General features: G+C 35.9%; 1 protein-coding gene across 4 annotated transcripts in view; it reads left to right on the top strand.

The window, feature by feature from the left end:
• LOC106464027 (protein phosphatase 1K, mitochondrial-like) overlaps positions 1–21,034 on the top strand; it is a 63,775-nt gene that overhangs the window by 23,197 nt on the left and 19,544 nt on the right. For all 4 annotated transcript variants that reach the window (XM_013924135.2, XM_013924137.2, XM_022391675.1 and 1 more), the window contains exon 3: positions 6,675–6,883. In XM_013924135.2, the coding sequence (XP_013779589.1) occupies positions 6,675–6,883 (209 nt within the window). The remainder of the gene's footprint in view (positions 1–6,674; positions 6,884–21,034) is intronic.

Raw genomic sequence — 21,034 nt, 5'->3', positions numbered from 1 at the left:
TTTTACTTTGTTTTTGAACCTTGTTTAGTTTTTAACTTGATTTAATTTTACTTTTTGATTTTATACCGGTTGTTTGGTGCAGATAGTCTAGTTGCTTTGCACCAATAAATGCCCAACAAACAGCCTATTGGTGGCACTACTTTGGCCAGTTCACCCTTAGTATCCTCTGATTCTTCATTTAATGTTCAGACCTCATCTTCTTCTAACCATTGTCCTCTTTTTATTGCTTCAATCGTATAAATCCCTCTTTCATCCAAGAGTATCATCCTTACATGTTCACATGTAGAATTTATCTGGTCCATTGCACTTCAGGCCGAATTCTCCTAATATATGGCAATATTCTTTGTCTGTCTATCAGCGTAAGTGGCATGTGTTTCATCATTACTCCATCCGCTATTCCCATCCTCCCAGCTGTCTCACTATGAACCACCCTTTTGTCTTTTTTACTTTCTCTTTGACCATGGTTTGTTGGTCACCACCATTGGTGGCAATCAGGTAGCATTATTCACTACATTTCACCTTTCCCATTACCACAGAGTGTTTTCTTCTCCTGTCCTCTTCATTCTGTTCTGATCTTTCCTTTTTCACAGTCTACCTTCCCTGACTGGGGTCTTTATGTGATGTTGCACACTCACTTGTGCCCCATTTGAGTCATGGTCTTCTTACTCTTTATGCCACCTTTCTCTTAAGACTTGCTTCCTCCTCTTCACCCGTGGTCACCTTTGTTCAAGTATCTATGGTATTGATGCTTCTTACACTCTCTTCCACTACACATATTTACCCTCCCTACCTGGACTGGTCTTTCTTTTCTAAGACTTCAGTTACTCAGAAAGGTGATTGTATGTTCTTTCCTATCTCTCTTCGTTCTATGATCATTCAGACCCAGATCGGCTCCTACGTCCAGTTCAGATTCTTCAGTGCTACTTATCATGGACCTCTCCCTTTCGGGATCCCTGCCAATGCCTGTTTCTACCCAGGTACCTTTTCTTCCATGGACTTCTCTCCTCCCATCCTTACTTGATGGGTCTGTCAACTCCTCCAGTTAGCATATTCTTTCCTGGATATTGATACTTAGAAATTGGTTCACATTTCTTTGGATCAGATTCATCACCTACCTCACTCTCTTGCTTCTCATTTTTCTGGATCTCAGACTAAATCCTCCAGGTGAGCATGTAGACAACTCCCCACACATTCATCACTCATTAACTTCATCATCTGGTTGTTTTGTCTCCTGTAGGATTTCAATTCACCCTGGTTGCCATTTTTCATGTCTTTGAGATGGATAGGTATGTTTTCTTTTTCTCTTCCATTTAAAAGGATCCCACCAGGTGGCTGGTGTTACCTCCCAGGATATGCTTCTTTTCCAAAATATGAATTAGTCAGGGGTAAGGGAAAGTGTTCAACTTACCTGTTCTGGCTCTATCAAGTGCTCTCTTATGAGATGGGGTGTTCCACAAGACCACTAGAAATATCCTCCTGGTATTAATAATTACTCAGTTGCCTGATCCAGACTGTACCTTCAATGAACTATCATGGAAAGAACCAACACCAGGGATGTGTATGCCTACTTCTTTGGCTTGTGCTTGCTGGCTTTTAGAAATGAAGTTTCACAATCACTCCAATAAAAGATCTTTCCAACAGGTGTCTGATGAAGAACCAGGAGCTTCTCCAGATCTCCCCACTGCAAATTCTTCTCCCTTCTTCAGATGCTACTTACCAGTTCCTAGCCACTGTGGTGGTGGATTCGGAAAGTTCCTCACTGATTGTGAAAAGTACTAGTTGGAAGTAGGGTAGTGGTGACATTGCCTGTGTAGTGCAGTTCACCCCTCAGATAACTAGTGTGCCTCCTTCTGCACCAAGAGTCTGTCCAGTGCAATGTGATTGCTGCCTAGTCACACTACACTTCTTGGCTCATTAACCACTTGTGTGGCTAATCACTTTCTCATAACCAATTTCTGCCTATCCCTGTGACACTTGGGAATCTTTTTGCTTTTCCCTGTTTCCTTCTGAGCTAAGAGTAACCCAGGTTGAGATAAAAACTTCAGTCACCAAACAAATATCAAACATCAGGGCACAAGTCATAAGGTGGGTCATTATAGAATTTGCCCTGATTTTTTGAAGTATTTGCAGAATTAAGGTCCAAATTGCATTGGGGGCGCACACACTATCCAGTTTAACCTCAACTTTGCTGAACACATGTGCTAAGAATAGAAAGAAAAAATAGATGTGGATGCTCTAGCCCACAACATCACACATCTTCACCACCTTTTGCTGTCTGCAGCCAAATGTGGAAAGGTAGTTGCTCATGAAAAAGAAATAGATAAAATATAAACAGTAATAAAAAAGAAATAATTAGAATACAATACATCAATGGGGGAGACAGCAAAAGTGTCTTTAAAGTTAACATTCCAGCCCATAATATGATCGTTGGACACAAATACCAAGTTGTTTGGACATTATTCTACTAAGCCCAACTTAAATTATTAGTATAGCTTCTTTCCTCCACCCTTGCATGCTGCTATCTGGATCTTCAGCAGTTGTAAAGAGATCCACATAGTAGCAGGTCTTATACAGGGAAGGTGATGCTACCACATTCATCCACCTATATAAGATATTAAATGTCCAAATAGGTAATTCCAATTATTTCCCTTACAATAAATGTTAGGAATTAGTTTTTATTGTGTACAAGTTTTTTAAATTACTGTTTTCAAATGTATATAAATACTTTTTGTATGTGTTGTAAAGTGATTTAAAACATTTAATTCAAGTTTTCTCATCAAATCCATTAATAATCAATTTATGTTTTAACATATTAATATTAGATATTAAGGACTGTACATTGCTACAAATTTTACAATACTTAGAAAGCTGTGAATGTATAATACTCTGTCTGATATTTGTTGGTACATTACTGTTTGGAGAGGGAAGTCCAGAAATTTGAAATGTGAAATCATTTCTTTCATCATAAATATTGATATTATTATACTTATTAATTATCTTAATATCTGAATAATGTGCTTCAGTATCTTGTATAGAAGTGTTCTCGATCTGTAGAACTGTAGATAAATGTTACTAATATAATTACTTATCACTGGATTATTAATACTAATTGAATCATCAATATATCTTTATGTTAAGGAAAATAATTCCAGATTTGGAAAATTATTTATAAGTTTATTTTGGTGATGATAAAGACATAAGTGAGCAACATAGCTTGAATAATTAAAACTCATTGATATACCTACTTTTTATATATAAATGTGCTTATCAAAATGAATATAATTATTATATATGTAAAAACTGAATATGTTTTTGATGTTATTAATATTATTATTTACTGCAAGCACATTATTTAGTTTTAGATATTAGATAATAATTATAGTAATATTTATGATAAAAGAAATGATTTCCCTATATAAGACCTGCTACTTTGTGGATCTCTTTAGAATCATTGGAGATCTAGATAGCAGCATCAAAGGGTACAGGATGGGAGCTATACTAATAACTTAGGCCGCGCTAAGTATAGTAATTCCTTAACATCTTGGTATTTATGTCCAACCATCATATTAGGGGCTGGAATGCTAACTTCAAGGACAGTTTTGCTGTCTCCCCTATTGATGTCTTTTATTCTAATTATTTCTTTCTTATTATTGGTATTACTTTATTTATTTATATTTTTTGTTAACAATAACCTACCCACATCTGGCTGCAGACAGTGAAAAGTGGTAAAGATGTGGGACATTATGGGCTAGAGCACCCACATCTGCTCCTTTTTTTTTTCTCTTTTTTTCTCTATCTCTTTTAAGCATATGAGGCTGGCAAAGTTGAGGTTGAACTGGACAGATGTTGGATTCCCAATGTAATTTGGGTCTTACTCCCATTGTTACCTCAAAAAAAACCAGGGCATGTTACATAATGACTCACCTTATTATTTGTGCTTCATTGTTGGATGTTTATTTTGTGGCTGGAATTTTATTTTCTCTCTTTCTTTCTATTCATAAAATTACATTTAATTATATATATATATGTGTGTGTATATAATGCAAATTCACATGCATATATACACTTCTCAATGCAATTGAAGGATAATAAAAGTTTTTAAATTATAGCAATATCAAGACCAAAACTACTGTTATAGATAATGCCATTTATCCAACTCATTTCGTTGTTATGAAAATGATGTAACTGATGATCAGTTGTGTGATCTCAAATGCAATTGATTGATTGTTTGGCCTATTAAGACACACAGTAGTGTGTCGTGTGGCCAAGATAATCTATCGGACACACTGTGTGTTATTAACAGGAGTAATAGTTCAGCTATTTTCCACTTTTTTTAGCTCAGACTGTGTTAATCCAAACTATCACATATTTTCAGTGGATGTGCTCTACTGAACCCTTACTTCACACACCAAATTTCAAGGCAGTCGATTAAGAAATACATTAGTTAATGAATATTTGTTGTAAAGTTATTATTAATGCTGTAACTATAGCGACCACTTTGGTCGTTAATTTTGATTTCATTCCTTTAAGTCACATGCTCAATCCTTTTTTGGCCGTACCTTTTTTACACCTAAGGTGGTTTTGATTAGATACTTATTTACTGGTTTCGTGCAGTACTGTCCCAGCTGATAATGATACTAATGCTGATGTTTTTTAAGCTCCAGACTGACTTAGATTCAGTAATGATAAATAAATATTCCTTTACTAGTAGTATTGTAAAGAAGGATATGTTATACATTTGATGCAGATGTATTTTAAGTTTCATACAATACATGTGTGTTAATAGAAACTTTAATGTGGAAGAAAATAACATTTTACAGATTAATAAGTCTGATGTGAAAAATATTTTTGTGTAATAACCAGTCTGGACATTTGATCAGCATCTCCAATTAATTTAGTTGTCTTATTCACAATAGACAATTCATGCCACATCACTTCAGAATCTGTTTTTGTTTTAATTTGTAAATGAATTATCATTATTCCTGAACTCCATACACTGTAAGACATCAAACCTAATTGAGCAATTGTCACTTCACCCAAATGTTTCCCAGTCTTCACCCTGTCAGCCATTTTTGTATTGGAAATTAAAAATCTAAAATAACATTGTTCCTAGTAGGCTCCCCTTACCAATTGGTGAAAGTATTTAAGTTCAGAGGATTATTTTCTACCCTGAATTTAAACTATAGTACAAACTAAAAACCATTGCAGCATCCTACAATTTGTATAATTGTAGACTTAAGTATGTAAATTTAAAAAAAATAGTGCTATAGTCTTTAGTTCTTAGCAGTGCTAACACCCATTTAAGTTGAAAGCCATACAATGCTAACTAAGAAAGACATGATTGAAATTATTATTAGCTGTTACTTCTGAAGTTTAATCACACCAACTATCAATCAACATATTATGCTATATCAGCTTATACATTATACACCTGTAAACTTGTTATTGATATTAATAATATTTTAGCTGAAGCTTTGTGTTGTAATCCTCCTAACCTTATGAGCTTTGGTATAGGCCAAAGGCCTTGTCAGCAGTAGTGTACACTATAAAAAGTGTGCAGGTTTGAAATGCTATTACATATTCTTACAAGAAACTCATGTAATGAAAGTTAAGAAAGATGTGATTTAAATTGTATTACGTTACATATTAGAATTTCAAATAGTTCAAAGCCAAGTTAACTGATAATTTAAATTGAGTAATTAAATTGTACTTTGGATTTAGTATTTAAATAAATGCCAATATATAGTCAGTTTGCAATATTGGCCAACAAGATTGATACACACAGTTTTCTTTTTTAACACAAATACGTTTTAATATATATACAACAATATAATTTACAATAACAGTTATTACAAATAGTTATCACAAACAAATATTCATAAACAAAAGTTTCACAAACTTACAAACAATATAAAGTTTTCTTTCTAGTCTGTAACCTCCTTGATATCTTATCGAGGATCCACGATTAGTGAGTTAATTACGAGTTGATGTAGATACGATCAACTGGGAAGCTAGCTAGCTTTGTCCTTGGCCACACACACTAGATTTTTCCACGATTAATTTATATGTCTTCGTAAAATTACTAATGTCCAATGAGAATTCACTGAAATTCAATGATTTGTAACGTTCGAAATTTAAAAATATTCCTGGTCAAATATCTTAAGTTTTCCAATTGATAAGTGTTATAAAAATCACAGTTATAGCTTTTGAAAATTTTATAGCACACTGATTATAGCGAACTAATAATAGACACTCACTTTGGTGTGTTGTGATGATTATATTTATAGCCGTGGGAAGGTTTTCTAGAAACTTCAGTCTTACGTAACAATACTGGTTAAAGCATTTACATATATAGATATATTGTTGATTCTTACTCTCAAGAATCTTCTACAATTTTGGACAATAGGTGGGAGTTTAGCAATACCTATCTAACAGTATAAGCTATGTATGTTTCTAAATATAAACTTAATCTAAACAACGTTCATATTAAAAATAAGTACATGACAACAAATTTGTTACAATTGTTATTGGCTTACTGTCATTGTATTACATCAAATATACTTTTTTTTACTGAGCATTTACTGTTTAGTCTTTCAACTGACATTCTGTAATATCGTGTAATCTTGTTTTATTGTGTGAAAACAGGTTTCTCTTAGATGATTTTCTCTTGACAGTATCAAAGAACTTCAACCAAACTTGTTATATTTTGCTGTTTTTGATGGTCATGGTGGAACAACATGTGCTGATTTTTGTAGTCAGCACATGGAGCAACATATTCTTCATTGGCTGAGCAGGAATAGTATGGACTTAGAATCTGTTCTGCAAAAAGCATTCATTGAAGTCAACAATGCATTTGCTCGTAATGTTATTTTCATGTGTTCAAGTAAGTAAAAATAATTTTATATCAACTCTACTAAGAAATAGTTACAAGAGATATTGTAGTATAAGAAAAAATATTCTTTGGATGTCATGAAGATTCTTTTCACTAAACACTCTAAAAACATTAGGATGTTACTAATTTCTAGATTTTACAAAGAAGTAAAGATAATAAAAAATGTTCGAACAGTATAATCGAGATGAAGATAAAAAAAAAAATGTGTGTCCATTTGTTCTTATGTTCAACATTCCAAGTACTTTTTATTTTTTAATCCATAATTAATGTGTATGGCATGTATAATTTTTAAAGTTGATAAAGTGGTCTAACAAATTAGACATGAACCCCTTTCCATGTATTATAACACACATAATATTTCATGACTGGCTTGTGCTACTAATTCATCTATTTTATTCTAATAATATTTGAAAGAACTATCTTATTGTATAGTAATATGCTTAATATGAAACCAAAGGAAAAAATATTTACAAATTGTGTGGAAGTTAACTTCAGGCACCATAGTAATACAGAAAATGATTGATAATGTAGGTTTTTTTAATAAATACCATGATGTACAAATACATGTGCCTATTACAACTTTTTTTTATAAATACAGTGCATGTGTGCTGTGATATCAGTAGATTTGTAGTCAGTGATGGCATTACACACAGGAACTTGTTTTAGGCTAGTTTGGCTATTATATGTCGGAGGTGGAATAAGCTGGTGTTTATAATAACCTCTTGATTTGAGTTTTTGTTAAAGTTTTGAAATGTGCTTTGTTCAAACTCAAGTGATAGATTAGTCAACCACATCACGTTTCATCTATTACCATCAGTTAATGTAGAATATAACACCATTCATGTTTAAAAAAATAAACAAATGTCCTGTGGGTGCTCTTCAATGTTGTATTGCCCATACAGCTTCCATCTGTGGTGCTCCTCCCATTTCTGTATTCCATGCTTACCATCCTCTGTGATGTTTCTCCTCTCACCCTCACCAATTAGGTTTGGCTTTTGTTTTGATTGGGTGATTCCTCTCTTACAATGACTTCCCATACTTTCTTCCAGGTGTTTTCTCATCAAATTTGACACCTTATCTTTTCTCTGGAATCTCATCTTCATTGTCAGAGGAAATTCTTCAGAAGGCATGTGGACTACACCTCATACATTTATCTCCCTTTATTTAATCTATATTGTTGTTTTTTCTTTGTCGGGTTCCTGCCTTCCACTTGTGCCCATTTTTCCCGATTTAGTGCAACTTTGACTGGATAAGTTTATATTAATACTTTTCCTTTCAGGGGCCCTTGCTTCATTTCTCATTTTATGGATCTCGCTCTGTGGCGAGTGGTTGCCTGACCAGGTATTCTTTAACTCTAAATCTGCACTGTCAGCCATGTTGACTCATGCTCTCTTGTCCATGGCTCACACACTCACCATCAAGATGGGGTGGTCCACAAGATTGCTTGACAGTTAATTACCTCATGATAAGTTGCTTCATAAACATGCCCGTTCTGGACCGTACCACCCATGGGGATTGCTGCCCATCCTTGCCATGCCTCAAGTGAATAACTCAGTATGGTTTACTTTTCAAATAAGGTTTCGTGGTCACCCATTGATCTGTCTCCATTGATGACATTCCTCTGAGCTCTCCTCTGCACTGTCGCCCTCCTTCCCTCGTGTTATGGGGTAGTTAACCATAAAGTCACCCTCCTGAATGTGTTCCACATGGAAATGATTAGAACCATTCAGTTGAGAGTAAGGCAGTGGTGTTTTGCTGGTGTAGCTTCCAGAGGAGTTGAGCCATCACCTTGCTGGTTGGCATGGCCTCCTGACACCATTTATACAACATCTGGAGTTGAACCGTCACCTTCTGGTTAACGTGGCCTCTTGATACTTATTACACACTCACTGGAGTTGAGCCATCTCCTTACTGGATGATGTGGCCTCCTGACACCATTTATACAACCACTGGAGTCGAGGCATCACCTTCACAGATGATGTGGCCTCCTACTAACACTTATACAACATCTCGAGTTGAACTGTCACCTTCTAGTTGATGTGGCCTCCTGATACTTATTACACACTCACTGAAGTTGAGCCATCTTCTTACTGGATGATGTGGCCTCCTGATACTTATTACACACTCACTGAAGTTGAGCCATCTTCTTACTGGATGATGTGGCCTCCTGACGCCATTTATACAACCACTGGAGTTGAACCGTCACCTTTTGGTTGACGTGGCCTCCTGATACTTATTACACACTCACTGGAATTGAGCTGTCACCTTCCTGATTGATGTGGCTTCCTAATACTATTTACACAATGAAGGGAGTTGAGCCATCACCTTACTGGATGACATGGCCTCCTTATGCACTCTACATAAACACTGGAGCTGAGCCGTTGCAATTGCAGTTCACCCCTTTGATTGGGAGATCTCATCCTACCTTTGTGTGCAAGTAGGTTCCCAGTGTAGAGGGTTTAGATTAGAGTGAACCAATCAACATAAGTCCTTACATGAGTACAGGTTTGTCCATCTTCCTTCCCCAATTGCTCCGTCTGTGTCTTTGGTCACAGCGGGAGTATGTAGGATTCTTCCAGTACTATCCTTAACAATCCCTCATTCTGTTCTTACGGGAATATTATTGCTTTTGGATGGTGCTGGCCTGTGCCATGGTTTGGGGAGTCGTTACCGGATGTCAATTCCCAGATTGATAGATCAGTGATGATCCTCATGGCATACTCAGATATCAGTGTGGGTCTTAATCTCCAGTTCTTGGGTTTGAGGTGAAGATGGTATGATTCATATCCTCCCCTCGTGTGGATGTCGGTACCCAAGAGGAGGTTTTAATGTAGTTGGCTTACCGAGTATGGTCCGCCACACCCTATCCACTCTACACTTCACAGTTTCCACCCTTGTATATTACATAACCTACACATGAGCAAAGAGTATACCTGGCTCAGAAGTGATGTGGTTCTCCTTATCTGATCTTTGGATCTATATCTCTCATTGTCAGGGGTATCCTTTGGACACTTTCAGGGATACTTCTTTCGTTCCCTCCTTCTTTTCAATGTGGGATTCTAGCTAATCTTGTGAGTGGAGGGAAGTACCGAATTGGAAGTTATAATTTTCCCATACTGAAAATATATTTCTGATAAGTACTTCCCTCTATTCACACTTATCACCCTTCCTTCCCACTTTTCCAGTGCTTATACCTTTTGCCAAACTTCGAAGTGAAGGTTCGGTAAAGGAGTGTAGAGAGAGTCACATGCGAACATGTCATGCTACTATTGGTTAACCTTTCCATTACAGGCTGGGTGGAATCCACCCAGCTCATAACCACAAAAGTATCCATGAGAGTAATTATACTATGATTTTTCATAATGTAAGCATATCTTTACAAAATTTTGTATGTTATTGGTAAACATTACAAGGTTTTAGTACACAAAATATCACGTTTTTAAATTAAGTGTTAAGATTCTTTAATTAAAGATTTTCTCGAAAACCTTTTTCTTTCAAAATGTTGACTAACCAACATGCAAAGCAATTTTGATTTTGAGATTAAAAATATTTTAATGCATTAGAACATTTTCAAATTTCACATGCGAAATCTTTATAATCTCCAGATAATTATAAAATTTTTTGTTTAAAAAAACTATATTTTATTTGTTATTTTTGCTAGCATATTTTTGTACGAGTTGGTTTGATATGACCAATTTCGTAACCTCAATAAAAAAATTAGGAAAAAAAAATATAAATTATGATTTTTTCATTCTAGAATGACTACAAATTATAACACGCAAACACAAAATTTTAGTCTAAATAGCTTAAATCTCATAACATTATACATTTAAATATATTTATTATTGTTATTATATTGACCTTCCAAATGTGCCTGGCTAACAATACAGAAGTTCCAATGATGCAGTGCACGTGCACTCGTGTTACTGTATCCAATAATATATAACTGACCTTTAATCTTTACAAAGTGACCTGTCTTGGCTGTGTTTCAGTGAACTAGTACTTTGTAAAACACAGTCACATTTCAACTATTATGCATTATATATCTATATACATTATTTCTATTTGCAAATAAGCTCTTAAAACTTATTTTTTTAAAACATAGAATAGTAAATAAAGTAAAGCAAACAATTATCTCATCTAGTTACGACCTTTGTATTCGTTTGCCGTCTTTTTGTAGGTTGCTAAGCCTTATGAAATTTCCTACGTGGAGGATGTAAAAAGAATTTTTTAGGTTTTTATATATACATTTTTAATTAACCAAAAAATCATAAATTACTATATCAATACCATAAGCTATCAAGCATAGTAACTAAGCTGTATTTGGTTGTAAAAAAATATGAAATTTCAAGCTCACTAAAGACTTGCATCATCGTTTGAAATCTTGTGTGAAAAGAATGAAATTAGCACAATAACATGTCAAAATGGCTGCACAAACCACTAGGGGACATTCTGAACTTTTGATTGGTTATTCATGTCATACATAGAAGTAAGTGTATATAAGGGACCATTTCCAAAAATGAAAAGTGGGCAGAGGGGCCACTGTGTTTGATTCAGTACAGGAGCAATTTCTTAGGAAATAGAAAAGATAAGAAGCTCTTATTTTATATTCTAGCTGGTCAGTATCAGTAGTTTGAGTTCCTAATTCATACGAAACTGTATATTTTGTATTTTGACATCACAAACATCTAATGTGAACCAGTGCTGCATTCAACATACCATGTGACACACAAAAATCGATGTTTACCTGTTTTTTTTAATATTTACTTTTAAATTAAGAAATTAACCAATTTATAATACTAAAATTTGAATTATAATCTAAAATTTGATACCAAACTTATTGACATAGATTCATAAAATAGTAGTTCAATAAATTTTGAATGCAAGTCAACAAACGTGATGACATGACCTTTGACGTGTGACCCGTTGAGATAGGGTTAAGAGATGACGCATAGTGATTTGCATAAGAGATATGTTTGAATATACTAATTCCAACAGGGGGGGAATGCAAGGCTTGTGGAATGCGTAAAGAAAAGTTTGCATATAGAGGGCAATACTGAACAAGAATAGCTAATCTTGTGAAAGGAGGTAAGTACTGATCGGAAATACATTTTCAGTACAGGAAAATTATAACTCTCTACAAAGCTCCATAAATCAGTTTTTCTATGTCTTTTTTCCATTTTTCCCTCATCACCACATAGCTACTTTGAAAATCCAGGTTGGTTTCCCTGTGTATTATTTAACTTATAACCTGAAGTGACATTTATTTAGTTTACTTATTTATTGAAATTTTTTGAAAAGTTATTCTTTACCATAAGTATAACAGATTGTAATTCTGTAAACAATAAAACTGTAACTGACACATCATAAGGGAATAGATATCAACACCTGTCTCTTGTACAATTATTTAAAAAAAATTCAAGAATTTCAATCTGTAAAGAAGTCTGAAAGTCAAGATTTACAGGAAATTTTCTAGGGTTGTAAAGATCTAGACTATTTTGGTATGACTTTAAACACAAATTATTGAAACATGCTGCTAAAAGAGCATGGTGAGATTTGAGCATAGTACTGATTGTAAAATGTTAAATTTCATTATACTTTTGAATAGTATTGGTTCACTTATGAATACTTGATTAGTTATATTTGTGCATATGAATAAAAGATGATATATTTCAAGTATTGCATAAGTAACAAAAACATTATTTTCATGGTGACTAGTGGCTCGAAATGAAAATTGGGTTCTACAGCACAGAGGTAGTTAGCTGCACTAGGAGGGTGTGTTGTACTTCTATTGGTGGAGGGTTGTTGCATGATTATTTGCATGCTACAGTACAGCTGTACCATGTCAAAACATGTGGAGGTAGGTGGGAGTATCAAGGCTAGTAGCAAGCAAAAATTGCACATATAGAGGGTAGTAATAATCAAGGAAAGCTATTATGTGAGATGAGTTAGTATCTATCAGAAATACATTTTTGGTGTAGGAAAATGTTAACTTCAAACATTTAAATTCAGAATCTATGTGAATTAAATATATTAAAAATATTGTCCTACAGAATTTCATAAGGGTGGTATAAGTGCAGCTAGGATAGCCCATGAATTAATATGAAATCTTAGATAAAACTGTTTCCAAAGTATCTTAAACATCTGGTATTACTTGATGGGTTGTGATGTCTCTTCCAAGAACTTCTCAGTGGGATTAAAGTCCAGTCCTTTGAAATGTGTGTATACAAGTTTAGGATTGTGGATATAGATATTGTCATCCTATAGGCTGAAATCATGGCCAGTTGCACCAAGATAAGATAGTACAAAAGGTTTTTGAGATGCAGAGATTAGTATTTCTACCAGGGCTTACTTCTTCTACATTATACTTCCACCAATACTATATGCATCATGTTCCTGTGATAGATTTGATTACAACTTCTCTAAATGATTATATGCTTGTTACTGTATATGCACATTTTGCACTTATGCTCAGACAAAAATCATGTGAAAATCATAAATAATATTCAACGTTAAACTGGTACACAGTTAAAAAAACATTTTATTTAGGCCCATCTATGGCCTTCAAAAAGTTGACGACTCTACATGTTTCGACATTACAACGTCATCCTCAGGAGTGTAACGTTGTACACGTTGAATATTATTTATGATTTTAACTTTATACACAAGTGCCAAAATACTATAAAAATCATGTGTTTATAGTTTGTAAGTCATGCATGACAAGCAAATGTGCTGTTGCATGCACGGACATACTACAGCTGTCCTAAGGGCTTGCCTAACTTGTCTCAGTCCAAACTCCTAAAAGATTACTTGTGACATATATGAAATTAATACTTTTTGTGCCCAGGGACCCATCTGATATGGTACTTGGTCCTAACTTGCATAAACCCATTTATGAAACACAAAATTAGACTTTTGGGATCCATTAGCTCATGTCATACAAAGTTACAACACATGGAAAGCACCCATGAACAGTATCAGCACAACAGTTAGAGACCTCCTTTAATCCCCCTGCCATTCACATACCACAGCCAGATATTACATAAAGAAGCTGGAAACATGTTTTTTTATACTATTTATGTAATAATTGAGTGTACGTGTTACTTAAATATTGTTAGTAGGATTGGAATATATTTGTATGGGAAGGTCAAAATATTCTTGCCTATTACTTTCAAGTACATAAACTGTAGGTTGCACATTTCTCTAGTATTTATTCAGCTGCTGTTGATTAAAAAAGCAGGGAGCTTAACTTGGAGAGATGTAGTAATGTACAAGTGTTAATTGCCTGTGGCTGGTATTTTCTAACAACAACTATTTGTAGTATCTTAAATGAGAAAAATATTAGAGAATAACCTATTAATTTTGAATGCAGTTTTTATTCTTCATTTACTCAATATTTTATTCCTGATTAACTTTATTATTTTATTCATTACCCTATCACTATTTAGGTTATAATTAGAATCTAACTGATAGAAAAATTTTCAAGTTATCGTTACACTTTTGCATTTCAGTATTTGTACGTGTGGAAACTGAAGATATGCAATGTAATAGAGGGTAATTAACAAAAGAAAAGTTAAACAGCCATTCATTAAGGTTGCATTTTGGTCGATGTGTATGTCTGTGTGTGTATAAAATGTATATTTGTATATTATTTGACTAGTTAAATAAACTGCTAGTTACTATTGTTGTACGTAGTTTTATGTTTTTATACATATAATTATTTCAAATATCAAATTATAATTAAAGTGGCAAATTTGACTTGTTGTAACAGTTAAAATATAGATACAGTAATTCAAAAGTTCTGAAACGGTACTACCTCCTCTCACTCAAGAGTATCTTGATTCCGATCTGCTCTCTAAGCATTGCTAAAAATATTTTGCTATAGCACACCAGTCTTCATACCCCCATCAGTTTTGCACCATATCAGAACATGTGCTGATCATGTGACTACTCTCCACCAAGCATAGTTACTATTTGAGTAATTGTAACTGCGGCCAATTTTGTTGATGTGTTGTTTCATAATGTATACTTCCTTTCACTGTTTATGTTAGTTAGTTTGTTCCTTTTTCTTCACTATTATTCACATCTAATTGGGGATTATATTTGAGTCAAATGTTTGTTATTGTTAACTGGATGTCTTTATTCTCATGTTCTTCAGAGTAGGTTTTACTTTTGTGTCCTTTATCTTATCGGTTCTTTGAGTGGACTTATAAGTGTGATATTTACGTATCTTTTATCTTCTAAGTTCCTTTAGTGGTTTTGTACTTAGGTGTTGCTTATTGTTTTATGTTTTAGGTCGAGTTTCATAGTTTTGCAAGTTCATTATTTTTATGTACTTTGTAAAGTTTAAAAATTTCTAGGTTTTGTTAGTTCATTAGTAATGAGTGCTTTCTCTAAGTATGTTTAGTTTATGTGTCTTTTTGACTACACTTTACGACAATTCCGTGGGTTCTACAGGTTCTGTCCGAAGGTTTCTGCCTTTAGTTTTGCTCCCCCTTTTTATCCACTTCCCAGTTCTCCTTCCCTCCTCCTCGGAATCATACCTCTTCCAGTCATCTTGCCTGGTCTGTTCAAGACCTGCTACAGAAAGGAGCTGTCAAATGGGTGGTCATCACTCAACTGGGGTTTTACTCCCATCTAACTATTGTCCCTCGATAGACAGGAGATTGGAGATCTGTCTAGGTTGTACTATTATCTGGAGCCACCTCTCTTCACCATGGAGCCCTACTTTTCACTTTGAATTTTTTTTCTCCAGGAATCTGGATGACCAAATTGTTATGATGGATTCCTATCTTCATATTCCAACTGCTCCGGTGTCTTGTCGTTTTATTTCTGTTTGCCCGCAAGGGTTGTGTCTTCCAGTTCTGGGCACTGCTGTTCAGTTCTTATTTGGCTTCATATGTTTTGTCGAGTGATATGCTTTTTTGCCCTTCATTTTCACTTGTTGGGTCTTCAGACTCCTTTTTATGGATGACTGGATCCTGCTCACATCTTCCAGTGCCCAGTCAGTCAATCACGCTTGCTTACTTCTTCAAGAAGCTGATCAAGAAGGGTTTTCTGTTCCAGTAGGATAAGTCCATTCTTAACCCCACTCAATATCTTATTCTATTGGGGTTTTCTCTTCAATTCCCATCTTAGTCAGCCCTGCTTTTCCACTTTGGCTTGGAGGTAAGAAGCAGGTAGTCTTAGTGGCCCTACTTTCTCCTTTTCTCATTGTGCAAAGAGTCCTCTCTCTTTTGGGGATGTGGGTTTCCTTGGAAGTTCTCATTCCTTTTGGTCGAGCTCTCATACATTCCTTTCAGTAGACACTTCTTGACCAATGGCATTTCTCCCATGATCCAATTACCCTTCCCCTTGGGATCAGGGCCAACCTTGCTTGGTGGCTCAACAGGGAACTAACCACAATAGGGGTTTCCATTCCTCCACCTTGGCTAGAGTCTCATTTGTTTCTCATGCTTTCTTTGTGGGTTAGGGGACTTTCCTCGATTCCCAAGAGATTCTTAATCAATGGCCCATTGAGAAGGTTACTCTCCATTTTCACTATCCTGGAACTTTTGGCACTTTGTCAGGCTCTGTATAATTTCCTCCCACTCCTTAGAGGACGGACAGTTATGGTTCATTCTGACCATTCCACTGCCATTGGATTTATCACAAAGCAATAGGGAACCAAATCCAAATATCTGTGTTTTCAGACTCTGGATCTTCTTTACTGAACCCATGATGATCATGGAGTGTTGTGTTCTTGGTGTTATGAATCTGGTGGTCAATTGCTTATCTTGATCCAACCAGGTTATCCCTACAAATTGGTCCCTTCTTCTACAGGTATATTGGTGGGTGTGTTCTCCACTGGGGGACACCATATATAGATTTCCCATTTTCCAATTTATTAATCTAAACTTTTCTCTAAATGCTAAAATAGAAGTAACTCAGTATTTACAAACAAAAATCATCATGGTTCATTAATGCTATCTTGACTTTTCTTTGAAAGTCTCATATGGGAAACATCTTTACCAGTGTAAAACATACACATTATATAATTTACACCAGCTCTTTCTTTCCAGGATGGGAGTTTCTTTTCACTTACAATAATGTTTGTCAGAAAGTGTACTTTCATTGATTCATAATATTAATTATATATTGTAATAATAAAAAATATATATGGTAGTCTAGTTATACTCTTGGTTGGGTAATGGTCAGTCAAATAACTAATTGTCTGATTACAATAACACAAAGTAGTAATACGTTTCATACTTAAAGTTCAAAATCTTTATGAGTGAGGGGAGACAAGGATGGCTTGTACTCTTAGATAGCTCAGTTGAATAAAGCATTGGCTTTCTTAGCCATAGGTTTTGGGTTGAAGCTCAAATCACAGTTGTTGTTTTGTTACACTTATTGGCTTTTTTCACTTACATTGATGTTTGTTAGAAAATCTAATTAGAGTGACAAACAAATATTTATTCCAGTATGGTACTTCCCTCCAGTACTGACCTCTATATGCAAACTTTTATCTTTACGTATGCCACAAGTCTTCTACACCTCCCAATTGGAATCAAATGATTCCAACATGTCTCTCATGCAAATCATCATGCGTTACTTCTCCAATAATAGGAGCATGATATACATGATGCATGTGACTCCCTCTATATGCCTCTACCAAACTATCTTCTCTCGTTTGGCAGCACTTGTGCTTGGGTGTGTTCCATTTGTTTGTTTCAAGTTTCATGTATACTAGTTTTAGTATTCTACCAAAGTGGTTTTCACTTACATTACTTCCAAGTGTATTAAGACTGTTTCTTCACTTTAATTTAATCCCAATTTATTACAATCACATTATTATTAATAATTTCTATTTTGATTGACACTTCTTGATATGAATTCCGAAGTTCGTGTTACCACTTCAGGAGTCACACCTGCGACTAGCGCTATTTCACAGGCCTCGGATGCGGGCGACCTAGTGGGAGACTTATCAGCATTTATTGGCAGGGAGATTGAATGTTACATGGGTCAATCTCTATCTCTGGACCTCTCCCCACTTCCTTCCAAACATGCCGAGCCTGTTCAGGCTGATGAGGATTGGATCGCCAATTTCCACCTCCTGATTTTATCGTGCCCTCTCATGTCCCTCCTGAGGAGTCAGTCAGGCCTACTATGGTCTTTTTGGATTTGGTTTCTCAGGTATGTAATGTTTTATCCATTGCTCCTACTTCTTATGAACTGCATCCCTTGCCCCTATTTCCTTCCTTACTACATGCCCAATATTCACATCCCTATTTGGTTTTTTCTGTCCTGCCCAGATATTCAGGTACATGCTGACCAATTTGACTCACAATTAAGTGATAGGATTAACATGCCTCACCTTTTCCCATCTTCGTCTTACCATCAAAATTCTTTTACAGTATCTCTTTACCATCCATCCCCTCTCTGAAGCTCTCCACTAAAATTCTGAGGAGTTTTCTGGTGACATCCTTCCCCTTCTTTCCTCCACATTGGCTCATTTGTTGTCTTTGGCTATGGCTTTGCATATGTGGTTTCTCTGTTGTTGTGATCTTCTAGGTTGTGATGCGACCTTAACTCGCATCCATTTCCCAGCATCTTATCTTAGGAATTGATGTATGGTTCTACGTTTTTGGCATTATGTATTTTACATGATCCCTAAGTCCTTGGAGTCACAAGTTGCATCAGTACAACAACTTGTTGCCTGTTTGTCTCAGTTAGAGCCCAATATGGCACCTGCTACAGTTTCCCATCCTTCTCCTTCCCAATCCTTACCTGTCCCTACTGTTCGGGGTGCCTCGTCTCGTTGTTTTCTTCGATGATGGATATCATGTCGCCAACATTATCAGTGACTACCCAGCAGATGCTCGACTTGCTGATTTTCTTCATATGGCATCCTTTCATCAAGGATCATTGGGTTCTTCAGATTTTGTTGGAAGGATTTGTGATCCTGTTTCGTTCCTCACCTCCTATTTCTCCCATACCAGCTTTCTTCCTTCCACCTCAGGATCCAATGACCGACCAGCATCTGTTGGAGGCAGTTCAGTACCTACTGTCTCAGCAGGCCATCAAACCTGTTCTAAATACTTCACCATGTTTTTATTCCAGACTCTTTCTTGTTCCCAAGAAAACCTGGGACTGGAGGCCTGTGATCAATTTGTCCCAACTCAATTTATTCATTCAACTGCCCCATTTTATCTTAGAGTCATTTCTCACACTATGGTGGGATTTTTCTCTGGATGTATGAATGACCAAGATGGACATTGCCAATGCTATCTCCACATACTTGCCTCAACACAGTCTCGTCCGTAACTTCAGTTCCTGCATCATGGGGTGGTTTACCATTTTTTTGCCCTACCCTTAGGGCTTGCTTCTGCCCCTTATGTTTTCTATCAGATCGTCAGAGCTTTTGCTCACCATCTTCGTGCTCTGTCATGTTCAATCATGCTTTAAATTGAGATGAGGTGATCCACAAGATCGCTTCCAGGTGAATAACCTTGTGATGTAATTGCTTCATAAACTTGCCCATTCTGGACTGTACCACCCATGGACTGCATGGGTAAAGCAGAAGGGTATAGCTGCCCATACCTGCTATGCCTTGTATTGAATAAGTCAGTATGGTCTGCTTTCAAAATAGGGTTTCAAGGTCACCCATTGCACTGTCTCAGGTGATGCTGTTCCTCGATACTCTCCAATGCATTCTCACCTATGTTCTATGGGTGTGATATTCTCCACTATGCATTATACAATCACTAAGGAGTGAGACATCAAATTGCAGTTCACCCCTTCGATTCAGAGCCCTCATTCTACCTCTGTGTAGGTGTTAGTACCCCGTGGCTGGGTTTTGGATTTAGAGTAGAACCAATCAACATAAGTCCTCACACATGTTTGTGGTTGTCTAATTTCCTCCCTAGATTATACTCCTGTGTCTTGGGCCACAACAGACGTAAGGGAAATTGTTATGGTTCTGTCATTTTTGATATCCCTCGTGTATCTTAATGGGAGGATGTTATTGCTTTTGGATGGTTCCAATTGATTTCGTTGTTGTGGGGAGCTGATTTATATTTAATAGACATTTTTTCCATATCGGATGTCAGGGCCCTAAATTGATATATCAAAGCTAACACGTGTCTTGTTCTGGAGTTGGAGTGGTTCTAGGTTACCTCCAATCTCTTGAACTTGAAGTGAAGACAGTATCATCCTCATGCTACCCCCACATGGATGTCGGTTCCCAGTGGCATGGGTTTTGGATGTAGTTGACTTATCGACTATGGTCCGTCAAGCTCCAGCCATTCTACACTGAGGGGCACATCCATTGATTTACCCACTTTCATACCTTGTGGGATTAAGTTCCATATATATATTTCATGGTTAGGATCACTATCGTACCTCAGTTCTCTTCAACTTGGATTGCTTCTCTCTTTTTCTGCCCTTATCTCCTACATGCTTCATGGATGAGTAAAGGGTATACCTGGTCAAAAGTGGTGTGGTTCCCCTCATCAGATCTTTGGATTTGACTCTCTCATTTTCAGGGGTAACCTTCTGATGATTTGGGGGGTATTTCTGTCATTCCTTCACACTGGTCCCTCCACCTAATCAATGTGGGATTCTATCTAATCTTGTGAATAGAGGGAAGTTATAATTTTCCTACACTGAAAATGTATTTCCGATTGGTACTTCCCTCTACTCACACGTCACACCCTTCTTCCCCACTTTCCCCTGGTGCTTACGTCTTCTGTCAATCTTCGAAGTGATAGTGCTGTAGAGGCATATAGATGGAATGACATGCATCATGTATGTCATGCTCCTATTGGTGGAGAAGTGATGCATGATGCTTTGCATGAGAGACATATTGAAATCATTTGATTCCAACAGTGGGGGAGCAGAAGGCTTATGGCATACATAAAGAAAAAAGTTTGCATATAGAGGACAACAGTGTATGAGAATAGCTAATCTTGTGAGTGGAAGGAAGTACCTATTGGAAATACATTTTCAGTATAGGAAAATTATAGCTATACATTATAAAATGTGTACTAAGAAGTATTTTACAAAATAGCAGGGATATGTTACTGTATAATGATACATTAATATTAATCTTGTATATATATATATATATATATATATATATATATATGTGTTGTTTATAGT

Source organism: Limulus polyphemus, unplaced genomic scaffold, assembly GCF_000517525.1.
Source record: "Limulus polyphemus unplaced genomic scaffold, Limulus_polyphemus-2.1.2 Scaffold1544, whole genome shotgun sequence".
Taxonomy (NCBI): Eukaryota; Metazoa; Arthropoda; class Merostomata; order Xiphosura; family Limulidae; genus Limulus; species Limulus polyphemus.
Note: the sequence above shows the minus strand (reverse complement) of the source record. Positions and strands in the feature narration are given on the sequence as shown.